The sequence below is a fragment of the Ranitomeya variabilis genome, chromosome 4 (assembly GCF_051348905.1).
Source record: "Ranitomeya variabilis isolate aRanVar5 chromosome 4, aRanVar5.hap1, whole genome shotgun sequence".
NCBI classification, from domain to species: domain Eukaryota; kingdom Metazoa; phylum Chordata; class Amphibia; order Anura; family Dendrobatidae; genus Ranitomeya; species Ranitomeya variabilis.
Genome location: NC_135235.1, coordinates 31718820 through 31742397, shown reverse-complemented (window position 1 = coordinate 31742397; position 23578 = coordinate 31718820). Strand labels below are relative to the sequence as shown.

The 23578-nt window shown below is 41.8% G+C and overlaps 1 protein-coding gene across 6 annotated transcripts in view; it reads right to left on the bottom strand.

The window, feature by feature from the left end:
• The window catches only part of LCOR (ligand dependent nuclear receptor corepressor), a 131779-nt gene that overhangs the window by 65558 nt on the left and 42643 nt on the right, over positions 1-23578 (bottom strand). For all 6 annotated transcript variants that reach the window (XM_077258281.1, XM_077258282.1, XM_077258285.1 and 3 more), the window contains exon 2: positions 4668-4733. In XM_077258281.1, coding sequence (XP_077114396.1) covers positions 4668-4733 — 66 coding nt within the window. The remainder of the gene's footprint in view (positions 1-4667; positions 4734-23578) is intronic.

The window sequence follows — 23578 nt, the reverse complement described above, 5'->3', positions numbered from 1 at the left end:
AATGCCACTTGCAATTAACCCTCCTCTTTGGGACAGGCAAAACATCAGGTTCCTCCACTCCTTTAAGAAAATACCTGGAGTTAAGTCCTCTGCTTGTAATTTTTTAGTCACTGTAAATGGGTGCTCTAGCAATTTTTCCAGCTCAGTCACCTGATTCCACTGACTTTCATTTAGCGTCAGTTGAGGGATAGCCATGTCTACCAGAAAGGTTTTCAGCTCAACCAAGCGCTGAATCATTAAGTAAGTACTGCCCCATCGTGTGGCTTGATCAATAATTGCCTCTTTTCCAGCACGTCCTTTCAAAATTGAGTTAACTTTAGGGGTTCTGGCAACAGTAGCCAATTTTCTAACCTTGACAATCAGTGCAGCAGCATGTCCTTCTTGCAGACCAGCTCTAGCGTATGCACAACACAGCGCATGTGATGAATGAAAGAACGTATTGACACAGTTTCAACAAGATCACCTAAACTATCATGTTGCTGTTCATCTGGGGCAACTTCAGTTTGCTCCTCAGTTACAATACTGTGTTCCTCTATTTCAAACATTTCTGTGTCTGTGGACCCAGAATGTTCTTCTAGCTGCTGGTCACCATCATTACTCTCATTCATTAGCTTAATAGTACTTATCATATTTGAAGCATTGTCAGTTACGACAGAAAGAACTTGCTCTTTTTTAAGTTCATAGTCTTGCAGAACCTTTTCCACCAAGACCTGGAGAAACTCACTGGTGTGATGAGCTTTGGTGTCTTTTACTGCCAATGTCTTGGTAACTATTTCATTTTTGTCACAAACAAATCGGACATTGATGGCAAAATAGTTCGCTCTGTGACGTGTGCAGGCATCCATTTTAAGAAACAAAAAAACTCTCAAGGGACGCTTTCTAAGTTCTTCCTTTTGTTTAAAAGCTTCTTCGATTACTAATTTTCTAATACTCTCTCTCTCTCCAGAGAAACACCAAGCTTGCGGGCCATTTCCCCATTCAGACACACAAAAGCTGGTGGTGAAAATAATAAAATAGGCACACTATCCTTTACAACAAGCTTTATGATCTGTTTTTTTAAATGTATCTACTGTCATTGTCACAGTAACTTTGTCACTGACAAAATATCTTGCATCTGATGGCTGCAAAGTTCTCTGCTCCATTGTTTGGCTGGAAGAGCTGGGCACTGGTTCATTGGTTTGGATGCACTTTCTCATCCACTGATTTCAGTACTTCTGGATGAAAGCGCAGTAAATATCTCTTTAGATAAGAAGCTCTGGTAGGAGCATTTTTATCTTTGCCTGAATATGCACTGATCTTGGCTTCACAGCATTTGTTTTCGTCTGGATCATTTGTCATACACTGACAGACATAATGTTTTCTATCTTGAGTGATGGTGAAATGTTCAAATACAGCTGATTTAATGTGACGCTTCTTTGACATTCTCAGGTTTTTAATTATGCATTCACAATCCAAATGACAATTGTTTTTCCTAAAAACAACCGTACAAAATTATTGCCAGGTCGTACAACTGATATAGTGGTCAGTAATACGGTTATTCCTCATGTACTCACAGTTAACTGATGCAAAGTTTGTTGAAAGGATAATACTTCTTACAGTCTTCCTCTTCTGAGTAGCAGCTGTGAGATGCTTGGAAGACGCACACCTAGTAAACATCTAGTCTAGAGGAGGAGCTTTACTACTAAGAATTTGCAACACATTTTCACTTTCAGTTTCATACATTGTAAGTAGGGGGGTTGGGGCACCATGAGGTTAACCAAGTATAAGATTAGATAAGGGCAGTGGAGAACAGTGACACACAAGAAGAAATGTCTCTATCTCCAGCAGAACTGCTTATCACTGTTGTTCATAGTTTGATAGAACATATATATTTGAGTAACATTTATAAAATTCATATGAAAGTTCAATTATGAAATATTAATACATTTTTTTTTTTAAAGGTGGAGTTGGAGTCGGTACATTTCTACCGACTCCGACCAAAACTAACTCCGACTCCACAGCCCTGCTGTGTGGGGCTCATGCCGCAAATGGGGGAGGCGGTGTGGGGCTCATGCTGTATATGGGGGGAGGCAGTGTGGGGCTCATGCCGTATATGGGGGGAGGCAGTGTGGGGCTCATGCCGTATATGGGGGGAGGCAGTGTGGGTCTCATGCCGTATATGGGGGAGGCGGTGTGGGGCTCATATGATATACAGAAGGGGCTGCACTCTGGTTCAAACGATACATAGGGGTATGTCAGTATACTTAATTCTGCTCAATATTAAGTGATTGAATTAATATTAATAAAATTATCGATTATATTATTGATATTAATATTGAGCAAAATTAATTTTTGCCCAATTGTTTGGCCCTCCACAACAGTCACAGTCTAAGGCTATGTGACAACGTTGCAGAAATGCTGCAGAAATGTCTGCAGCATTTCCGCAACTCCCTGAGTTCGCAAGCGTTTAACCACAAAACACAAGCGTTTTTAGGTTGCAGAATGCTTGCGTTCTCCAAGCAATTTGAAGCATCGCTTGGAAAAGTGATTGACAGGTTGGTCACACTTGTCAAGCATAGTGCTTGACAAGTGTGAGCAACTTTTTACTATTGATGCTGCCTATGCAGCATTAATAGTAAAAGATAGAATGTTAAAAAAAATAAAAAATGGTTATTCTCATCTTCCGACGGCGCCCGATCTCCTCAGTGGCGCTCCCGCTACGTTCCGTTCCCAGGGATGCTTTGCGCAAAGGACCTTTGTGACGGCAAGGTCGCGTGACCGCGATGTCATCTCATGTGATTCGCGCAATGCATCCCTGGGAACGGAAGCCGCCGCGTGCACCGCTGAGAGGCGGGAGGACTCCGGGGGCCATCAGAAGGTAAGTATAGCCCTATTTTTTTATTTTATTTTTTTTAAATGAATATGGATCCCAGGGCCTGAAGGAGAGTCTCCTCTCCTCCAAACCCTAGGCACCATCCGCACATGAAGCGCTCACTTTACGTTTGGTGGGCATAGCTACATGCGTAAAGTGAGCGTTTCAATGCACTCCTATGGCTGCGGAATCCCCGCGATTCTGCGAAAATAATGAACATGCTGCGATTCCTCACGGGGAAAATCTGCAGCATGGGCACAGCAACTGCAGAATCCCATAGGATTGCATGGAAACGCGCTTAAGAGTTTTTAAGCATTTCCACTGCGGCAAAAAAAGCGGCAGAAACGCATAAAAAACGCAACGTGGGCACACAGCCTTATGTGGCCTCTCGGGAAAATTAATTGCCCACACCTGCACTACATGATACACTAAGCAGTGATAATATCCTGAACACATGCCCATACTTTTCTCATAATTAGGAGCTCCAGAGTTTCGCATTTCACATAAAAAAAAAAAAAAAAAAAATTATAAGTCCTTTCTAAATGAAACCACCATACTTTCTGCAACATATTAAAACACCAATGAATTGTAAATAAACAGCATGTAAGAAAAAAAAAATCTAATAGTATGCATGACCTATTTGTATTTGTTGTTACAAAATGCTTGACAAATACACAAAATTGTAGGAAAGACCACACACTGCACAGAACAAAGGACGGCAACATCAATAGTTTGGTAAAAAATACTGCAAGAAAGTTTGCATTTAGTTTTTAGAGTGTTTTTTCCAGGATTTTTAAATAGCTAAGCGCTGCAAATGTATTAACATAAAAAAAAAATCTATTCAATCCCGCCAACTAAACTCAGATTCTCACACAGCAATTACATCAAGTCTCATATACATGGATGCTGCTGTCAGTCGTCATGTGCCAAACATACAAAAATCACCACTAAGTCCAGGGACTGCCTGTAGCGGTCACTTGAAACACTTGACTGTGAATAGTTGCTGGAAGACCACTGGCACTTGTGGTGCTTTAGCAATGGGGTATTGAATAGTGGACTTATGGTTGTTTTATTATATTAAAACTTACTTACAGTTTTTGGTTGCAACAAATGACAAAAACAACCTAACAATCCCTTTATAGGGAAACTGTCACAAGGTTTTTGCTACTCCATCTGAGAGTAGCATGATGAAGAAAAGGCGTCTAGCTACAATCCAATGTTTGGCTGGGTTATTATACAGCACATTTGGGTTTGGTTGCAGATAAATTCCACAATAAAGTACATGTAAAACCATGGACACCATGAATGAGATCCTAGCTACTCGACTGCAGTCATATTACCAGAAACGCCAAAGCATTTCAAAGAAACTATAATTTAAAGATCCGTCCACAGATCGTAGTTTGGCGCTGCTTCCGACCAGTGTTTACTAAGTGCTGCTGTGATTGATCAATCTCTACCCATGCGCACATAAATAGGACACCTAGCGATCACCTAGAGCAGCACTGGGAAGAGCCTACCGGGGGCAGAGTCAATTTAGTCTGGTCTCCGGCTATGAATATTTAAAGTAAATAATCCAGTGTTTCACAGAAGACCATAACCCGGTTTAAATCATATGGCTAGGACAATTCATGTTGGCCATGGTTTTAGTCAGCAATCAGAAGAAAGATTCCCTTTAAATCTGTTGCAGATTTTTGCCAAAGCAGTAAACACACAATTTTTTATGGTATTTCCATAGCATATTTTATATACTTTGTGTGAACCGTAGGGTATGCAAGGAACTCACAGGGATGTTTAAAGTAATAATACATTAAAATACCTTTAAATAAGCTGAGATCATCAAGCAATGCAGGTCCAAACAGCCCTTCTAAAATAGTCTCAAAACCTAAAAAGAAAAGGAGTGCTCAGTCTTAGTCTTACAGAATTATACATTCTTACATAAAAGCGACTGGAAAGGAAACAAAACACATTATTGTGCTTGTTTGTTATTAACCAACATGTCTGTTCAGTTGACCAATTAACATGACATGAAAGCTAATCCTACGATAAACAAAAGTTTAACATGCATACTATTTTATATACTAGTCACCAGTTGCCATTTATCTTGTAAAATGAGATGCAAAAAAATATGTACCATTGATTACATGGACTATGGATGGAGGATTTCTGGGCAATCATTCCACTTTCATATTAACTAACAATACCATTGTTAAAAATGGTTGGATAAAATTAGAAAAGTTGTGTTTCCTCTAGGAACCATACTGTTCTAGGTTTGCCGTCAAAGGACTGGATCTGGTATTATCAGGTCACCTCTATTGAATACTGCAGTTTACACACAGACTAATGGCACCGAGTGTAGAAAATCAGTTTTTTTCTAATGTCATACAGCTTATTGTACAATTTATCAAGGCTACTGTAAATTCATAAACATCTGTACAAAAGGCAGCATTCAGCCCTAAACTGGGTTTCCACCAGATGACTGGCGTCATTCAATGACCACTGATCAGCAACATGTTTGGCAATCGGCAGTGGTTCAATAGTTTATTAAGGCCGGTTGGGTAGAGTGCGCAGAGCTGCGTACTTCCTCCCGTAAGCCCCGCCTCCTTGCACACGACTTTCCTTAAGCTCCGCCTACTTCCGCATGCGTCCTGCGTACCTATCTTTAACATTGGGTACGCAGGGACATGCGCTTTATGCGGATGCGCCCGCATGCGTCGTTTTTACGTGCCTGCCGACCGCACAGGAACGCGACATGTTGCTGTATCCTCTAAAAGCCACTGACTCCTTTGGAAGCAACTTAGGTAGTCACTATATAAAAAGGATCAGGCATTGGCTATCCTTCTCTACTTCCCTGACAGAATCAGGGGGGCCATACTGTACCCCACCAATATCGTGGCCACGTGGTGTTCCCCAAAAAGCAACAAGCATATTAGTTTCTACAGTTACAACCTGTGTTGTTGAGTCGGAGCCATGGAGTCGGAGTCCATTTTGGTGGAGCCGAAATGAAATGGACCGACTCAAGACTCCTAAAATAAATAAATTGGGTACAGTAGTTCAACAGTTTTGGGGGGAATATTTTTTTTTTCATAAGAATTTGGGAAAGTTATGAAATGTCCTATAAATCTGTCCTATTCCTGATCTAAGGTGTAGACTTTTAGCCGAGATCAATCTGTGATGCAGTTTTTGTTCATAAGTAGTGAAGCTCCCCCTCTAAAGATAAGGGGGAAAAATAAACACACAGGGAAGGAAAGCCTACATTCATCTCAGAATTTCTGGAGTGAACAGGAAAGCAGGATTAAAGAAGGTAAGTATTTCCTAAAGCATATCTAAACCTTCAATAAACTGTGCATAAATCAATAGTCCAGTATGGGTCATTCCATGTCAAGTGAACCAATGATTTTTACCACTATATTTTTAATTCTTTTGAGATTTTGTTATTTGGTAATAGTGTGTTAGAGAATGCAAAATGTGAAGAAAAAAAAATTCTAGATAATTTTTTTTATTTTTTATTGATTTTCAAAGTTCGGAAAAAGTGCGAATTTCGGTGTTGCTTGCCTTTACATTTCTCCCCATAACTCAGGCTAGAAAAGAGATAGAGAAACAAAATAAACACCATTCTACTCAGAACTGTACAGGCTTTCACCAGATATGTCACAAGAGTACCTTTAATAATATTTTACCTATGCGAACGCAAGCGCAAAACTTTAAAACGCATTTCCGAAAAAAACGTTTAATTTAAAAATTTCAAAACCTGCACATGTGCCTGTTATGCTCCTAGCCACTTCTGTACCAAAATACAAGCTGGGATCGTGAAGGGATCATATTTTAAAAAATAAAAATATTACAGTGTCATTTCAAAAATCTTGATTTCAGATCTGTTCAGCCTGTGGTGTAGAAGTGTGGGGTCTGTATTTACCAAATAATCCATGATTGTTAGATATTCCTGTATTATTTTATTATGTTACCACTTAGAAGCAGGAGAGGACAGAGGAGAAAGCTTTGTTAGGGCCCAACCTGAGAATGACCAGGGGTAGACGGTGACTGCAGAGTAGATGACAGGCCGGCAGCTCGGGCCTCCACAGACCGTATTCACACCAAATCTTAACACCCAGGCAACTCCTCAAATGGAGGGAGAAAAATACTCTTAACATCCAGTTCATGTATTGTACAAACCAGGACTATGAAGAGGAGGAGAGTTTGTTATAACATCGGTTACAGGAAGCAGAACCCATCACAGGGACTCCGCAATACCGGACTGTCATCCCATGTAGTGGAAATAAAGACAGTGACGTCCATGAAGTGATAGAAGGCGGCACAAGATCGGCAATGGATGACAACTGGCTATGTGACCTGTGAATATGATTGGCGCTTGTGGCGGCTACTGGACTCTCCAAAGATTGTGAAAATGAAGAAGTGACTTTTCTGCACCTTCTGGTCCAGCGCCGTCCTTTGTGTATCCAAGAAAATCAGACATTGTAAAAGTGAACAAAAACCAGATATAACTCAGGTGGAGCCGAACACCATGACAGGCCATCCATACTCTGACACAGAGGGAAACGGCCATTGCTAGTTAGCTCTTATGGGCAAGATGACATTTCATCCTCTAGAAGGGACACATTGATGATAGAAGGCCAGTGTAACAACCTACTATTAATTGTTTGATTAGTTCATATTTTATAGTACGAGGATTTAACTACTGGACTATTCTTCTTAAACACTTCATAAATGACATGTTTAGTGATATAGTAGAAAAAAAATTGTTCCATGTATAAATAGGTGGTAAAAATATTCAGTCTTTTAATCTTGTTTTTAACATATAATTAGGATCAGACTGTATTTAGAAAATCACACTTGAGGATATGATCACATTTTTTCTTTTGGCTTGTTCAGTGAATTCAGGTTGAAAATGCTGCGCAAGTTGTGTTATGATGATTATGGCTAAGTTCACACTAGCGTTGTGCGCCGCTGCGTCGGCGACGCAACGCACAACGCACGCAAAAACGCGGCAAAACGCACGCAAAAACGCTGCGTTTTGCGACGCATGCGTCGTTTTTTGCCGAAAATCGGACGCAAGAAAAATGCAACTTGTTGCGTTTTCTTGGTCCGACGCTTGCGGCAAAAAAGACGCATGTGTGGCACAACGCAACAAAAAAAAACGCATGCGTCCCCCATGTTAAGTATAGGGGGCGCATGACGCATGCGTCGCCGCTGCGTCGCCGACGCAAACCCGACGCACATTAGCTTAACGCTAATGTGAACGTAGCCTAAGATGTATGTATTCTGGCACTTTGGTATTTGTTTTTTGCGTTTCGTTATTGTTACATATAAATGTTGAATGCAATAAGTTGTAATTTGAAAAGAAAAAGGGAAGAAACTCACAAAAACATAAAATCAGATGATTCAAAGCTAAAAAAAAATACAAATTTGATAGGTCCCAAGTTGAATCCCTGTACAAATATAAACAAGGACACAAGTAACACACATGCATGTTTTCACAATTTTAAAACATACGTTTTTTTCAGAATTGCGCATCAAAATGTTTAATTTGATTTCTCCAAAACAAAATGTAAAAAAAACAGTCTTGTGACATATCAAATGAAAGCTGGTACCGTTCTGAGAAAAATGATGCCTCTCCCACCTCTTTATCTTAATTCTACCCCGAGATATGATAAAAAATGTAAAGCTATACCAGGCCAAAATCCGTGCTTTTTCAAAACTCTAAAAATCTGTAAAAAATTAACTGATGAAGAAAAAAATTCTAAACTTTTAATTTGTAATTAACTAAAGTTGTACTTCATAAAAACAAAAAATAAAAAAAATCTAAAGACGTCAGGTAAATTTTTTTTTCATATTTGGATCACTTGATATGGAATGACCCGTATGGGTTGTCTCTGTATGCTTGATGTTTTAGTTTGTTAATCCTCTTAGCTCATGTTTGGAGAAATCAGCTGCTCTTACAGACACTATACATAGAATATAAGGGGAAAAAAAAATGTTTTCTAACATCTCAAATTTGGAAATACAGCAACAGGATCAATGAGTGAGTGAGTGAGTGAGTGAGTGAGTGTGTGTGTGTGTGTGTGTGTGTGTGTGTGTGTGAGTGAGTGAGTGTGTGTGTGTGTGTGTGTGTTCTGGAATGTGATTCAGCAAACATGCTCCCTCCTCCCCTCTTCATTTAGGGTATGTGTACACGTTCAGGAATGTTCACGTTTTTTTGCGTGATTCTTTGCGATAAAAACGCATAAAAAACGCTTAGATATGCATCCCATCATTTAGAATGCATTCCGCATTTTTTGTGCACAAGATGGGTTTTTTTCCGAAAAAAAAAAATGCTTTGCGGGAAAAGAAGCATCATGTTCATTATTTTTGTGGATTTCCCATTGTTTTGGAGTGTCAGGGAAAAAACGCAAAAAATTCGCCAAAAAAAAACAACAAACCAGCGTCAAATCCGCGCCAAAAAAAAAAAAAAAAACGCATGCAGAATTCCTGTGGAAAACCTCAGGTTTATCTTAGGAAAATTCTGCATGCATTCCGGACGTGTGCACATACCCTTACTGTGAAGTAATATGATGTGAAGCATTTAGTGAGCTGTACCCTGCTGAGACCAGTCTTGACATTGAAAGTTCAGAGTAAAGCTATTTAACACCACATTTTACAAACTTTATACTTATCTGTCCTATTGATTTATGCAAAGATTGTTTTATTTCTATCCCAAATTATACAGTGCATGAATCCCTATTCTTGCAAGAATTACAATACTTTTCTTTTTTTTTTACAAGACAATTATTTTGAGAGCGAATTTACATAATTGCAAAAAGTCTAAGAAGCATCTTATGAAGTCAGCTGTATTTGAGCATTTCACAGTGACTTAAGATAAACATTTTGTGTGTCAGTGTATAAGTGACCCAGATGAAAACAAATGCTGTGATGCCAAAATTAGTGCATACTCAGGCAGTGGTAAAAATGCTCCTTCAAGAACTTCCAATCTAAAAAGACATTTACAACGCTGCCACCCAGAAGTTTACAAAGCTGTGACTGAAAAAGATCACAGCAGCACCAAGAAACCAGAAACCAGCACTTCCCACCAGGCTAAGGAGGAGGAAAGAGTGTCTCTAATGTCAGTTACAAGAGAGTTTGTAAGCTCATGGAGCTTGTTGTGAAGGACTGTGTACCATTATCATTATTTGCACGACCAGCTTTTACAGCTCTTAATGGAGAAGTGGCTCGCAAACCTGGTGTCTCTCTGGAAAGAGAAAGTATTAGAAAATTAGTGATTGAAGAAGCCCTTAACCAAAAGGAAGATCTTAAAAAGACTCAAGAGACGCTTTGTATTTCTTAAAATGGATGCCTGCGCACGTCACAGAGTTTACTATTTTGCTATCAACGTTCGATATGTTTGTGACAACAAAAAAATTGTTACCAAGACACTGGCAGTAAAAGATACTAAAGCTCATCACAGCAGCCAGTTTCTCCAGACCTTAGTGGAAAAAGGTCTGCAAGATTATGAACTCCAAAAAGAACAGGTTCTTGCTATTGTAACTGATAAAGCTTTAAATAGAAGTACAAATAAACTGATGAATGAGAATAATGAAAGTGAACAGCAGCTAGACGAACATTTTACATTCAGTATGTTGGAGATGGAAGGCCACAGTCCTGTTCCCATAACGGAGGAACAAACAGATATTACTACAGAAGAAAAGCAAAATGAACCTTTACAATTAGATGATCTGGTTGAAGCTGCTTCACACCTCTTTCCTATTCATCACATGCGCAAAGTTACAAGCTGAGGATTTAACTCCTGGCATTTTTTATAAAGGAGTGGAAGAACTTGTTGTTTTGCCTGTCCAAAAGAGGAGGTTTAATCGCAGATGGCATTGCTGCTTCAAAGAAACAGAGACACTGCTATTAGAAAATAAAATTATTCTGGCAGCTGTTTATGTGGACCAGAGTCATCATATATTGCAGGATGATCAACAGCTTACTAAAGGAAAAGAAGCTTTGAATGAGGTAGCAGTTAGGATGAATGGGCTACAGTACGGCCAAGAGCAAGAGGACTCAGGTCCTGCTAGTGCTGTTGATGCCGTTCCTTCATCCTCATCAGATGAGGAGTTTGATTTCGGTAAGTATTTGGACCACATGGAGCAGGCAAAGCGTTGCTGCAGGGAAAAAGATTCCACTCTCAAAGAAGTAGAAGAGTTCAATCGTTCATCAAAACGGACTGTGCACGAGGAAATTCCTTTATACCCTGAAATTGTTAAGAGATGTTGTCCATGTGGTTACTGCTTTGCCACCAACTCAGGTTAGCGTAGAGAGGTTGCTCTCTAGTCTTAAAATAATTAAGTCAGATGTGAGGTCATCTATGAAGGAGGATCTGATAGAGGCAATACTATTTCTCAGAACAAATTCATAGACTGCACAAATGCTATTAAGTATGTTTTTGTTGAAGACTTTTTTCCACTTACTGCATAGTGTATAATAAATTGTAAATATGCAAAAGTTTTTTTTGTTCTAAAGTTGTTTTCCAATAAATATATTTTATCTTCTATCTAAATGGCTTGATTATTGTATCATAATACCGATTAAAAGCCTGATGTTACAATTTTACTACAGTAAATTTATCACTTAATCTTAAACACGAGCCATGTATGAGGGAGTCTGAGTCGTGGAGTCGGTGTCATGGGAATTGAGGAGTCGGAGGTTTGGCTTACCGACTCCACAGCCCTGGTTACAACCAATGCATGAAACAAGATTTTTTTTTTTTTTATTATTCACAAATCCTGACAGAGGCTGTCAGTCAAGTTGAAGGTGGTGGCCACGAATAGAGCTGGAGTGACAGAGGCTTCAAGTCTACAGACTCATTTGCATATCAATTCAAATGCTGATTTCTCAGTAATGGCATAAAAGACTAGCCATGTAATACTATTGCTGGACTTCTCATTGAAAAAGCTACATATATAAATAGTTTTGGGGGATAGGGTGAAATCCTGCTGTCAGATTCCCTTTCACTCTAGCACCAATAGCAAAACTGCCTAAACTGTTCAGATATCCCAGTATGCAGACTTCACCCACACTAACTTCTCAAAAGAAATTAAAGGTATTCTCTATTTTCAGGAAAGTTGGGTCCTCAAGCACAGTTTTAGTAAAGCTCAGTATTTTTATGACATGCTCCTTAGGTCCATCGTGGAGTCACCATCGCTGTCCTGGTGCCTTTTCTTGTCTGCAGTGTTGATGTCACATCAACATCGCTGCAGTCAATTACTCAACTCGGCAGCTCGTGCTGTCTACATAGGCGTTACCGCAGAGCCCAGCGTTAGGTAGCAGTAATCAAGAGCTCAAGTCGTAAAGTCATCACTAAATCCATGTTATCAAATATCGGGGGCAGCGAAGAGGCAGTGATGTAACGCAAGATAATAAAATGGGCCTTACTTTTACTATCTTTATGTAGGCTTGCTCTATGTAAAGTTTTTCACATAGGAAATCCTTTTAATCATGACTGGTGAAATATGATGAGATCGGCTAATCACTGGCTGCATTAGGCTGGACTTCAGGCATGACAGCTTACAGAGGTTTATCAAGAATTAATATTATTGTAGAAAACTGTAAAAAGATAAAGTTATGTTTGTGCAGCTTTGTATCTCTGGATGGAGAAAATCCAAACAAATGATAGACACTAATTCCTGGCAGACAAACCCTACTGACTAATTGGGTTTTTCTGGTTTAAGAAATTGCGTGTCATTTCACCGAGCAAAGAAATTAAAATCTTGTCACATTCAGCCCAACAGTGTCGAAATAAGCGATCAAGCCTCCAAAGCAGATGTAAAATTTGCCCATACAAAAATGTCCTTTTTAAAAAAAAAAAAAAAAAATATTCAAATGGTAATGAATTGAAACAAAACACACTGGAAGAGTTCATGTTTTCACAAAACAAATGAGTAAGGCTAAGTTCACACTTGGCGGTTTTTGCATGCTAATTTTCAGCTGCATTTTACAGCAATAGGACTTTTTTTAAACTTTATCAGAATGTGCAATAGACAAATTTAGCATGCCAAAACCGCAGCAAAAAAAAAACACACATGAAAAACATGTTTTTTCTGCAGCTTTTCCTGCCAAGAGGTCAGGTTTTGCTGCAGAAAAAAAAACACTGAAAAAATACTAGTGTGAACTTACCCTTAAAGTTTCTTTAAACCAGTAAAACATCAGAAAGTCCTACAACTTAGTGTTTATAAGAGTTGTCAAGAAGTACAACACTGCTGACCTATACGATCCTTATACAGTACCATGTACAGAACTGGAACCCCACAGTGCTAAACACTATGGAGGCCACTCCAGCGCTGCGGGCTCAGCTTCTAAAAAGAATGGGAGCTGTGGCAAAGTACCTAAAATATCGTAGTCCTGAATAACCCTATAAAAAATAAGTCACTGCACAGTGTTAAATTTTCTTCACTTTTTTAGTTACCACAATTTGCAATACAAACAATAGCTGTAAACTAGTATTTCATCTTCTGCTTTGTCAGTATGAATGAACAGGCATTTTACTTGCTGATTAACAACCACCACTAACATTATATGGGAGTATAAGGGTAAGTCTCCACGTTCAGGATTGCATCAGGATTTGGTCAGGATTTTCCATCAGTTTTTGTAAGCCAAAACCAGGAGTGGGTGATGAATACAGAAGTGGTGCATATGTTTCTATTATACTTTTCCTCTGATTGTTCCACTCCTGGTTTTGGCTTACAAAAACTGATGGAAAATCCTGAACAAATCCTGATGCAATCCTGAACGTGGAGACTTACCCTAAAAAGCAGCGCATGTGGTGTGTTTGGTGACCTGTGCACAGAAATTCCAACAAAACACAAAGTGAACCGAATCTACTCTGAGGCTATGTGCCCACAGTGCATTTATGATGCGTTTTCGTGGGGTTTTTCCATGCGGAAATGGACCAAAAATGCTATGGAATCCTTATGCAAGCTAATTAAATGACAATCCTATAGTGCTGATGACAAAAAACTGACTGGCACATCCACACTAGTGTGAATAGGTACCTCAACCTGGTCTATTCCGGTTAATAGCCATTAGACAAGAAGTGAGTCCAATTAGAGATTATATTTAAAACGAAATACTGTATTTTCTGGCATATAAGACTACTTTTTAACCCCTGAAAATCTTCTTAAAAGTCGGAGGTCGTCTTATACGCCGGGTGCCGTCTTGTACACCAAGTGCAGACACCAATGTGTATATGGTGGGTGGGGGGGGAGTGGTCCCGATGACGAAGAGGGGGCGTCTCACAGGAAAGTGTGAGTGGAGTATCCCCCATTACCTCATTGTAGCTGCAGCATGGGGTCTCTGTGCTGGGGAGAGGCGGCAGCTGCTGCTCCTCTTTGTGCCGCATGGGTGCTGTGCTGTGGGGCGGTAGCCGCCGCCGCTCCCCAGCACCCCACACTGCAGCTACAATGAGGTAATGGGAGATACTCCACTCACACTTTCCTGTGAGATGCCCCCTCTTCGTCATCAGGACCACCCCCCCCCCCCAAAAGGCACATTAGTCACCCGCCCTATAAGACGACATACGGCGTATAAGAAGACCACCGACTTTTAAGAAGATTTTATATTTTAACTGGAAAAGTTGGGGGGTCGTCTTATACGCCCAGTCGTCTTATATGCCGGAAAATACGGTATTTATTTCTAATAAAAAACGATAATAAGATAGTTAAAAAGACAGGGCAAAAAGAAAAAACCTCCAATAAAAGGGGAGATGCACAGTATGATTGACTGGAAAGTATAGGGCTGCCGTCACACTATCAGTATTTGGTCAGTATTTTACATCACTATTTGTAAGCCAAAACCAGGAGTGGGTGATAAATGCAGAAGTGGTGCATATGGTTCTATTATACTTTTCCTCTATTTGTTACACTCCTGGTTTTCGCTTACAAATACTGATGTAAAATACTGACCAAATACTGCTAGTGTGACGGCAGCCTAAGGCCGGTTTTACACTAGCGTTTGTAGGAGCTGCGGACTTCCTCCTTGAAGCCCCGCCCTTGGCCGCACCTCCACCTACTTCTGCATGCGGCCTGCGTACCTATCTTTAACATTAGGTACGCAGGTCGTGCCGCTGCATGCGGATGCTTCCGCATGCATCGTTTTGACAATGCGGCGACCATCGTAGAACGCAGCTTGTAGCAATTTCTTTTTTTCCGCATAGTCAAAACGATGCATGCGGAAACATCCGCATACAGCCGCACGACCTGCGTACCTAATGTTAAAGATAGGTACGCAGGCCGCATGCAGAAGTAGGCGGAGCTAGCGGCGGAGGTGCGGGGCTTCACGGAAGTCCGCAGCCCTCCGCAGCTCCTACAAAAGCTAGTGTGAAACTAGCCTTAAAAGACCAAAACGAAAAAGTACTTAAGTTACTTGGAAAACCACTAAAACTTCTACCTAAATGCACAAAAATACCATATCAAAGCATAGGAAAGTGTGATGTACTGATATAGGGTGCTGTGGATGAAGTAGAAATAGTAGAAAAGAATGTTTGAAATAATTCAATAGCGCTAAACTTAGGAGAGCTCCGTATCAGTGGGTATAAAAGATGTAGGGGCTAAGTTATATAGGTATATATTCTTCAAACATGTGTAACAATAGTAAGCCCGCAACATGTAAATCCCACTGCATGGGTATAATGAATACAGACCATACCCTTACAATTATGTCCCAGAGTTTCTTAATATTAGGTTCATAAACATGATTCCATTACCTGGGTAAATAGTTTTGTTGTAATCCGTGCAGCTAAACTATGCCGAGTAAGGCCTGTTTCACACGTCAGTGGCTCCGGTACGTGTGGTGACAGTTTTCTCACGTACCGGAGACACTGACTCACGTAGACACATTAAAATAAATGTGTCTCTGCACATGTCAGCGTGTTTTCACGGACCGTGTGTCCGTTTGAAAAACAAGGAGACATGTCAGTGTTCGTGGGAGCGCAAGGATCACACGGACCCATTAAAGTCAATGGGTCCGTGTAAACACGTACCGCACACGGATGCTGTTCGTGTGCCGACTGAGTACCACACGGACGTTGCAGGAGACAGCGCTAGAGTTAAGTGCTGTCCTCCCTGCGTGTGGTGCTGAAGCCGGAATTCATTCCTTCACTCCAGCAGCGTTCGCTGAAGAGAAGGAATGAAAAAAAAGTCAATTTTTTTTTGTGTGGTTAAAGGGCCACTATCACCCCCTCCAGCCATTATAAACTAAAAGAGCCACCTTGTGCAGCAGTAATGCTGCAGTCTAACAAGGTGGCTCTTTTAGTTTTTGATTCAGTTATTCCCTCAATAAGGCAGGTCCGAAGCCTCCTCTGTGAAGAGCAGGCGCCGGATTTAAGAAGAAACAGCGCGAAGGGGGCGGTGACCACATCCCCAGAAGAGAAGAGTGACGGCAGTTGGGCGCTTCACAGAGGAGGCTTCGGACCTGCCTCCAGGTCTAAAGACAGGTATTTAGGGCAAATTTTAAAACGCTTTATTGAGGGAATAACTGAATCAAAAACTAAATGAGCCACCTTGTTAGACTGCAGCATTACTGCTGCACAAGGTGGCTCTTTTAGTTTATAACGGCTGGAGGGGGTGACAGTGGCCCTTTAAAATAAAGTTCCTGGTTATATCCAGCCTCCCACCCCCTGTGCGCCCGCCCGCTGGCATTAAAATACTCACCCGGCTACCTCGATGCTTCCTCTCAGCGCCGCAGCTTGTCCTGTATGAGCGGTCACGTGGTGCCGCTCATTACAGTGATGAATATGCGGCTCCACCTCCCATAGGGGTGGAGCCGCATATTCATCCCTGTAATGAGCGGCACCACGTGACCGCTCATACAGGACAAGCTGCGGCGCTGAGAGGAAGCATCGAGGGAGCTGGGTGAGTATTTTATTTCCAGCGGGCGGGCGCTCAGGGGGTGGGAGGCGACAGGTGACAAGGATCTTTATTATAAACACAAAAATAATGAAAAAACAATGATTTTTCATTCCTTCTCTCCAGCGAACGCTGCTGGGAAGAAGGAATGAATTCCGGCTTCAGCACCCAAAGCAGGGGACAGCGCTTAACTGTAGCGCTGTCTCCTGCACGGTCCGTGTGGTACTCAGTCGGCACACGGCTGCCGCACGTGTGCCACACTGATGTGCCACGTGAGCACATGGACACGGATAACTCCAGTACCGGAATTATTTGGACGTGTGAGACTGGCCTAAGGGATGGGTGCTCTTGGTCTCTGTAGCAGGCTGTGCTTCCCTACCACCCGACGGGCACCGTTTCGCTGCTTGCTTCTTCCACACCCCTGGAAGAAGCAAGCAGTGAAACGGCATCCCTCGGGTGGCGATTTTAATTACAGCAGGTTCCTAACTACCCATAAATGCAGGCATTGCTTAGAGGTGTCCACAGTCACCCAGGATTTCATACATCAGCCTACGGCTGCAGTCACACTATTAGTATTTGGTCAGTATTTTACATCAGTATTTGGAAACCAAAACCAGGTGAGGAACAATCAGAGGAAAGGTATCATAGAAACACATCACCAGTTCTGGATTTATCACCCACTCCTGGTTTTGGCTTACAAATACTGATGAGAAATGCTGACCAAATACTGATAGTGTGACTGCAGCCTAAGAAGTATTCACACACGTAGGGACCCATCGGTCTTTGAGACCACCTTGACATTGGTTGATGGGCAGATACAATTTGGCCAAATTTTATGCAAAGCGTCTCAATTTTTTTTTCCTAATATTCAATAGCCGTATTGATATTCATATTTCATATATTTCACGTTGACATGCTTTAGCACGATAGAGTGCACCCTTTTTTCTTTTTTATTGTATATGGAGGTAGCTCCTCCTGGTATGCACCTATTTTCACACTAGTTTGGATGTGCTAGTCAGTTTTTTGTCATTTGTATGTTTGCTTACTGACCGAGCACTCCGCCCTTCAACATGCGGTGATTTTAATTACAGCAGGTTCCTACCTACCCATAAATGCAGGTATTGCTGAGAGGTGTCCCCATTCACCCAGGAATTCAGACATCAGCCTAAGGCCGATGTCACACTTACGAGTGCAATGCGAGAAACTCGCATCAATTTCCGGCACAGCCACCGGCGGTTTGGAGCGGAGCTTTCAGCTGCATAGAAATACATGCAGCAGCACACTCCGGTCCCGAGTACCGGCGGCAGTACTGGGAATTGATGCGCGAGTTTCTCTCACTGCACTCGCAAGTGTGGCACTGGCCTAAGAGAGGTATTCACACACGTAGGGACCCATCAGTCTTTGAGACCACCTTGATGTTGGTTGATGGACAGACAATTTGGCCAAATTTTATGAAAAGCATCTAAATTTTGTACCCAATATTCAAAAGCCATACTGCTATTCATATTTATAGTGCTTTGGAACAAAGCACTATACTGTTATTCCACCGTGGTAAACTTCTTATTCTTATTATTATTATTCAGTCCGCACGTAATGCGGCCCGAACCGCTAAACTCACAGACTCCAGTGAGGTGTCATTTCGAAGCCAGAGTTCCTGAGAGGTGTGCTAAATATTTTTCGTGTCGATCGGATTTGTAGTTTTGGCGCAATTTGCGTTTGAAAAAAGTGTCTCAATGCATTTCAATAGGGAAATTTTCCAATACGTTTATAATGGGCCTGATTTCTGAGGCAATTTCTAAAAATAACTGCCACCTGGCTGATTACCTCATTGATATGCGCAGTGAGACCCAGTTACTATGCCAACGCCTATAAACTCTACATCAGCCCACCAGGTCACAAGTTTTGTCAGATAATATCAGCTCTTAAAGTGACAGTACAGCACAATTACAAAGCTTAAAAAAAGTCTTATCATTATTGCCCCGCTCACCAAATCGGACCCAGAGTGACCCGGCCCGCCAAATCGGACCCAGAGTGACCCGGCCCGCCAAATCGGACCCAGAGTGACCCGGCCCGCCAAATCGGACCCAGAGTGACCCGGCCCGCCAAATCGGACCCAGAGTGACCCGGCCCGCCAAATCGGACCCAGAGTGACCCGGCCCGCCAAATCGGACCCAGAGTGACCCGGCCCGCCAAGTCGGACCCAGAGTGACCCGGCCCGCCAAATCGGACCCAGAGTGGCGCCGCCCGCCATATGGGACCCAGAGTGGCGCCGCCCGCCAAATCGGACCCAGAGTGGCCTCAACCCTGAGGGGCTACAACTACCAAACCAGCGCCTGAGGGGCACCCAAGTGTGAAAGTCTTGCAGGGGCAGCCCGGGCACCATTCCAAAGCACTATCTGTAGTTCCTTCAGGAAATACCCATCTAGTTCATATTGACATCCTTTAGCACGATAAAGTGCAACCTTTTTTTGTAATCCTGAAGTGTTGTGCACTTGATCAGCAAATTTCTTTAAGTATTTGTAGTGCGTTTTTTTCTGCAGCATGTCAATTCTCTGTGCGTTACTGCAGCGTTTTTCACCCATTGCCTTCAAGTGAATCAGTCAAATCCACAGCAAAAAACACAGGTATAAAAATGTTTGAGGATTTGCTGAGTTTTTGTTTTGCATTTTACCGGCTTCCTATGGTGTTTCCCACGCCGTCATCTCTGTGACAGTGTTGGAAACACCGGCGGGGAGCTTCTTATTGGCAGTAACGCTACCACTGGCAAAACAGTTGGTCAGAGCGCTGCGGGATCATGCTATCAGATGTCCGTGAGACCCCGCAGCGGTGACCTGCTTTAAAAAGCCTACCGCAGGTTAGCAGGCGCGGACTTGATGAGACTACTGCGCACATCGGTCTATGTCTGCCGTCACTGATAACAGTAACAGCAGGTGCCCCTGATGGGAGACGTAGTCTCATCTGCCGACACTTGTGCTCACAGTAGTAAAAAAAAAAAAACACATTCCCAATATTCTGTGTTTCAGTTCACCACTTTAAAGTCTTTTCTCATCTGCAAATACTGTAAATAGAAATTTTAACATCTAGGGGCTGACAATCTGTCCATACTTCTATCTAAATTCACACACTTGAAAAAGACACTTCCTATTTATTTCCACTGTAACACCACTTTGCTGTTTATACGTTCTGCCTTTTGCGCATTTTTATTTCCTTTCTTTGAAGTAGCTGAGAGAATCTGCTCTAAAATAGCACGGTGGCTCAGTGGTTAGCACTGTCTCTTTGCAGCATCGGGGTCCTTGGTTCAAATCCCAAAGACAAGATCTACAAGGAGTTTGTATGCTCTCCCTGTCTGTGTGGATTTCCTGATACACTCCAAAACAGTGATAGGGAATGTAGATTGTGCGTGCCAACAGGTAACTAATTGACAGGATACAGAACGCAAGTACCAGAAAAATAACCTAATAAAACACATAACCTTTATCGTTAAGCAATTAAAAATCCTCCCCCAAAAGAAAATTTTTCCAAGAAAAACTAAATATAGACGGACAACTGTATTAGGAGAAGTCCCAGTAAAGGTAAGATTGACAGCGTTTAACAAGTTAGCATTCGCCGGTGGAGCTCTACTACACCTGCGATTGTTAGCGGCTTGTCCTGGCTGTAATACTCCAGGTACGGGGCAGGCTTGCTGTGTTAGCCTGCTCCATACACCCACTTCGGACTTGCGCCGTACTATATGGCACATGTCGTCAACGGGTTAAATCACTTTTTTTAATCTTGTGGTAGCCGTTGAATTTTTGTATCAAATTTTTCACAAGTGGTGAGTTTATTTAGCGTAGTCCAAAATGCGTTTTTTGTTGTTTTTTTTTAATACACACTTTTTTAGCACATACAGTAGCATGTTCTACTTAAAAAGTAGCAAAATTTGACTATTCTATGCCTACGTAAAATAATTCCAAGGGGGACTGGAGTACACGTGGGAGAAATTTTTACGACAACTTAAAATATTTTGAAACACCAAATCACGTCCACTATACAGGAAAAAAAAAAAAAAATTATTATAATATATATATATATATATATATATATATATATATATATATATATATATATATATATATATATATATATATATATATATATATATATATACACATATACACATACATACATACACATACACACATACATACACACTTTATTTTAGTCATAGTGGGAGGGCTCCTATTTTAATAAAAGCAAACAAAAAGTAGACATTAAAAAGGGTCCAAATTAAGAGAGAAAACAAGGCGCAAATGAAAAAACAGTAGAAAGACAGAAAAAAAAAACCCAAAAAAACCCACCGTAGATGCAATAATGAATTGGTTCCAAGAAATCTCCAACTATCATGTATTCTACACTACGAGGGATTGCAAAAAAACAAGTTTTGATTCCCGCAGCCAAGAACTTCCATACAGTGTAAAATGCTGTCTGTAAATGCAGAGATCTATTATTCCCGCAGTGTAGCTTTAACAGTGGTCATAATGACGGTGCTTATGTTACTTCAGCAAATTGTATAATCTACGTCCTGAGAGTAGGACAAACTTTATACACAGTAATTTAAAACTTTTGTATCACAATTTAAGTAGCATTTCTTCAAAATAAAACAACATTTGCAGTTTGGAATAGGATGTTGCTACCATAAGAGTAATAAGATTTTGAGCAAAAAAAAAAAAAAAAAATTGGTACAGCATCAAACACTACCTTAGGGTACTGTCACACAGTGCAATTTTGATCGCTACGACGGCACGATCCGTGACGTCGCAGCGTCGTATGATTATCGCTCCAGCGTCGTAGACTGCGGTCACACGTTGCAATCACGGCGCTGGAGCGATGCCGAAGTCCCCGGGTAACCAGGGTAAACATCGGGTTACTAAGCGCAGGGCCGCGCTTAGTAACCCGATGTTTACACTGGTTACCAGCGTAAACGTAAAAAAAAAAAAAAACAGTACATACTTACATTCCGGTGTCTGTCCCCCGGCGTTCTGCTTCTCTCCACTGTGTAAGCACCATAGCCGGAAAGCAGAGCGGTGACGTCACCGCTGTGCTCGCTTTCCGGCCGGCAGGCGCTCACAGTGCAGAGAAGCTGAGACGCCGGAGGACAGACACTGGAATGTGAGTATGTACTGTTTGTTTTTTTTACGTTTACGCTGGTAACCAGGGTAAACATCGGGTTACTAAGCGCGGCCATGCGCTTAGTTACCCGATGTTTACCCTGGTTACAAGCGAACACATCGCTGGATCGGTGTCACACACAACGATCCAGCGATGTCAGCGGGTGATCAAGCGACGAAAGAAAGTTCCAAACGATCTGCTACGACGTACGATTCTCAGCAGGGTCCCTGATCGCTGCTGTGTGTCAGACACTGCGATATCGTAACGATATCGCTAGAACGTCACGAATCGTACCGTCGTAGCGATCAAAATTGCACTGTGTGACAGTACCCTTAGGCCTGTTTCACACTTCAGTCGCTCCGGTACGTGTGGTGACAGTTTTCTCACGTACCGGAGACACTGACTCACCTGGACACATTAAAATCAATGTGTCTCTGCACATGTCAGCGTGTTTTCACGGACCGTGTGTCCGTTTGAAAAACACGGAGACATGTCAGTGTTCGTGGGAGCGCACGTATCACACGGACCCATTAAAGACAATGGATCCGTGTAAAACACGTACCGCACACGGATGCTGTCCGTGTGCCGTGCAGGAGACAGCGCTACGGTAAGCGCTGTCCCCTGCATCTGGTGCAGAAGCCGGAATTCATTCCTTCTTCCCAGCAGCGTTCGCTGCACGTGCACGGTCCGTGTGGTCCTCAGTGGGCACACGGGCGGCACACGGCTGCCGCACGTGTGCCACACTGATGTGCCACGTGAGCACACGGACACGGATAACTCCGGCACCGGAATTATCTGGACGTGTGAGACTAGCCTTACAAAACACGCAAAGCTCTCCCGACCAGTAATCCAATGGTCACCAATGGTAGATTAAAAAAAAAAAAAAAAAAAAAAAGAGGGAAAGCAGCACAAAAGAGTTGAAAAAAATGGACTTTAATGCCTGAATGGCGTGTGACCCCACTGAAATTTTCTCCACCAATTATCAGTCCTTGGTTTGTAAAGCTTTTGAATATGGTATCATCAACAAAAGCACAAAACAGTATCTCCAGGTTGAATTTCCAGTCATTCCCACTTTTTATTTGCCCCCCAAGGTGCACAAGTGCTTAAAGGGAAGGTGCCATCAAAAAAAAAAATTTTACAGCAATTGTAAAAATGTAAAGAATTAATGTTTAAATTTTCTTAAAAAATATTTTCATTTGTTTATAATTTAGTAAAATATGAAAAATAATTTGAAAAGTTTTGGAATTTCCACTTTTAAACACTAGGGGGAGCAGCTGCTGAAATTTCAGAAAAACCTAGTGTACAACTAGCTCACATTACTGCACTGCAGTAATTATGGGCGGAGTCTGCCGACGTGTGTGATGTCTCCTCTCCTCCCCTTCTATGTGTTTGCTAAGGGATGAGAGGATTCAGGAACCCAGTGAGCAGCCATTTTGTTGGTGACTGCAGAGTAAGGCTGCCATCACACTAGCAGGATTTGGTCAGTATTTTACCTCAGTATGTGTAAGCCAAAACCAGGAGGGGAACAAATAGAGGAAAAGTATAATAGAAACATATGCACCACTTCTGCATTTATCACCCACTCCTGGTTTTGGCTTACAAATACTGAGGTAAAATACTGACCAAATACTGCTAGTGTGACCGCAGCCTTATACTGACAAGTAGACAGTCACCGAGGATGGCAGGCAGC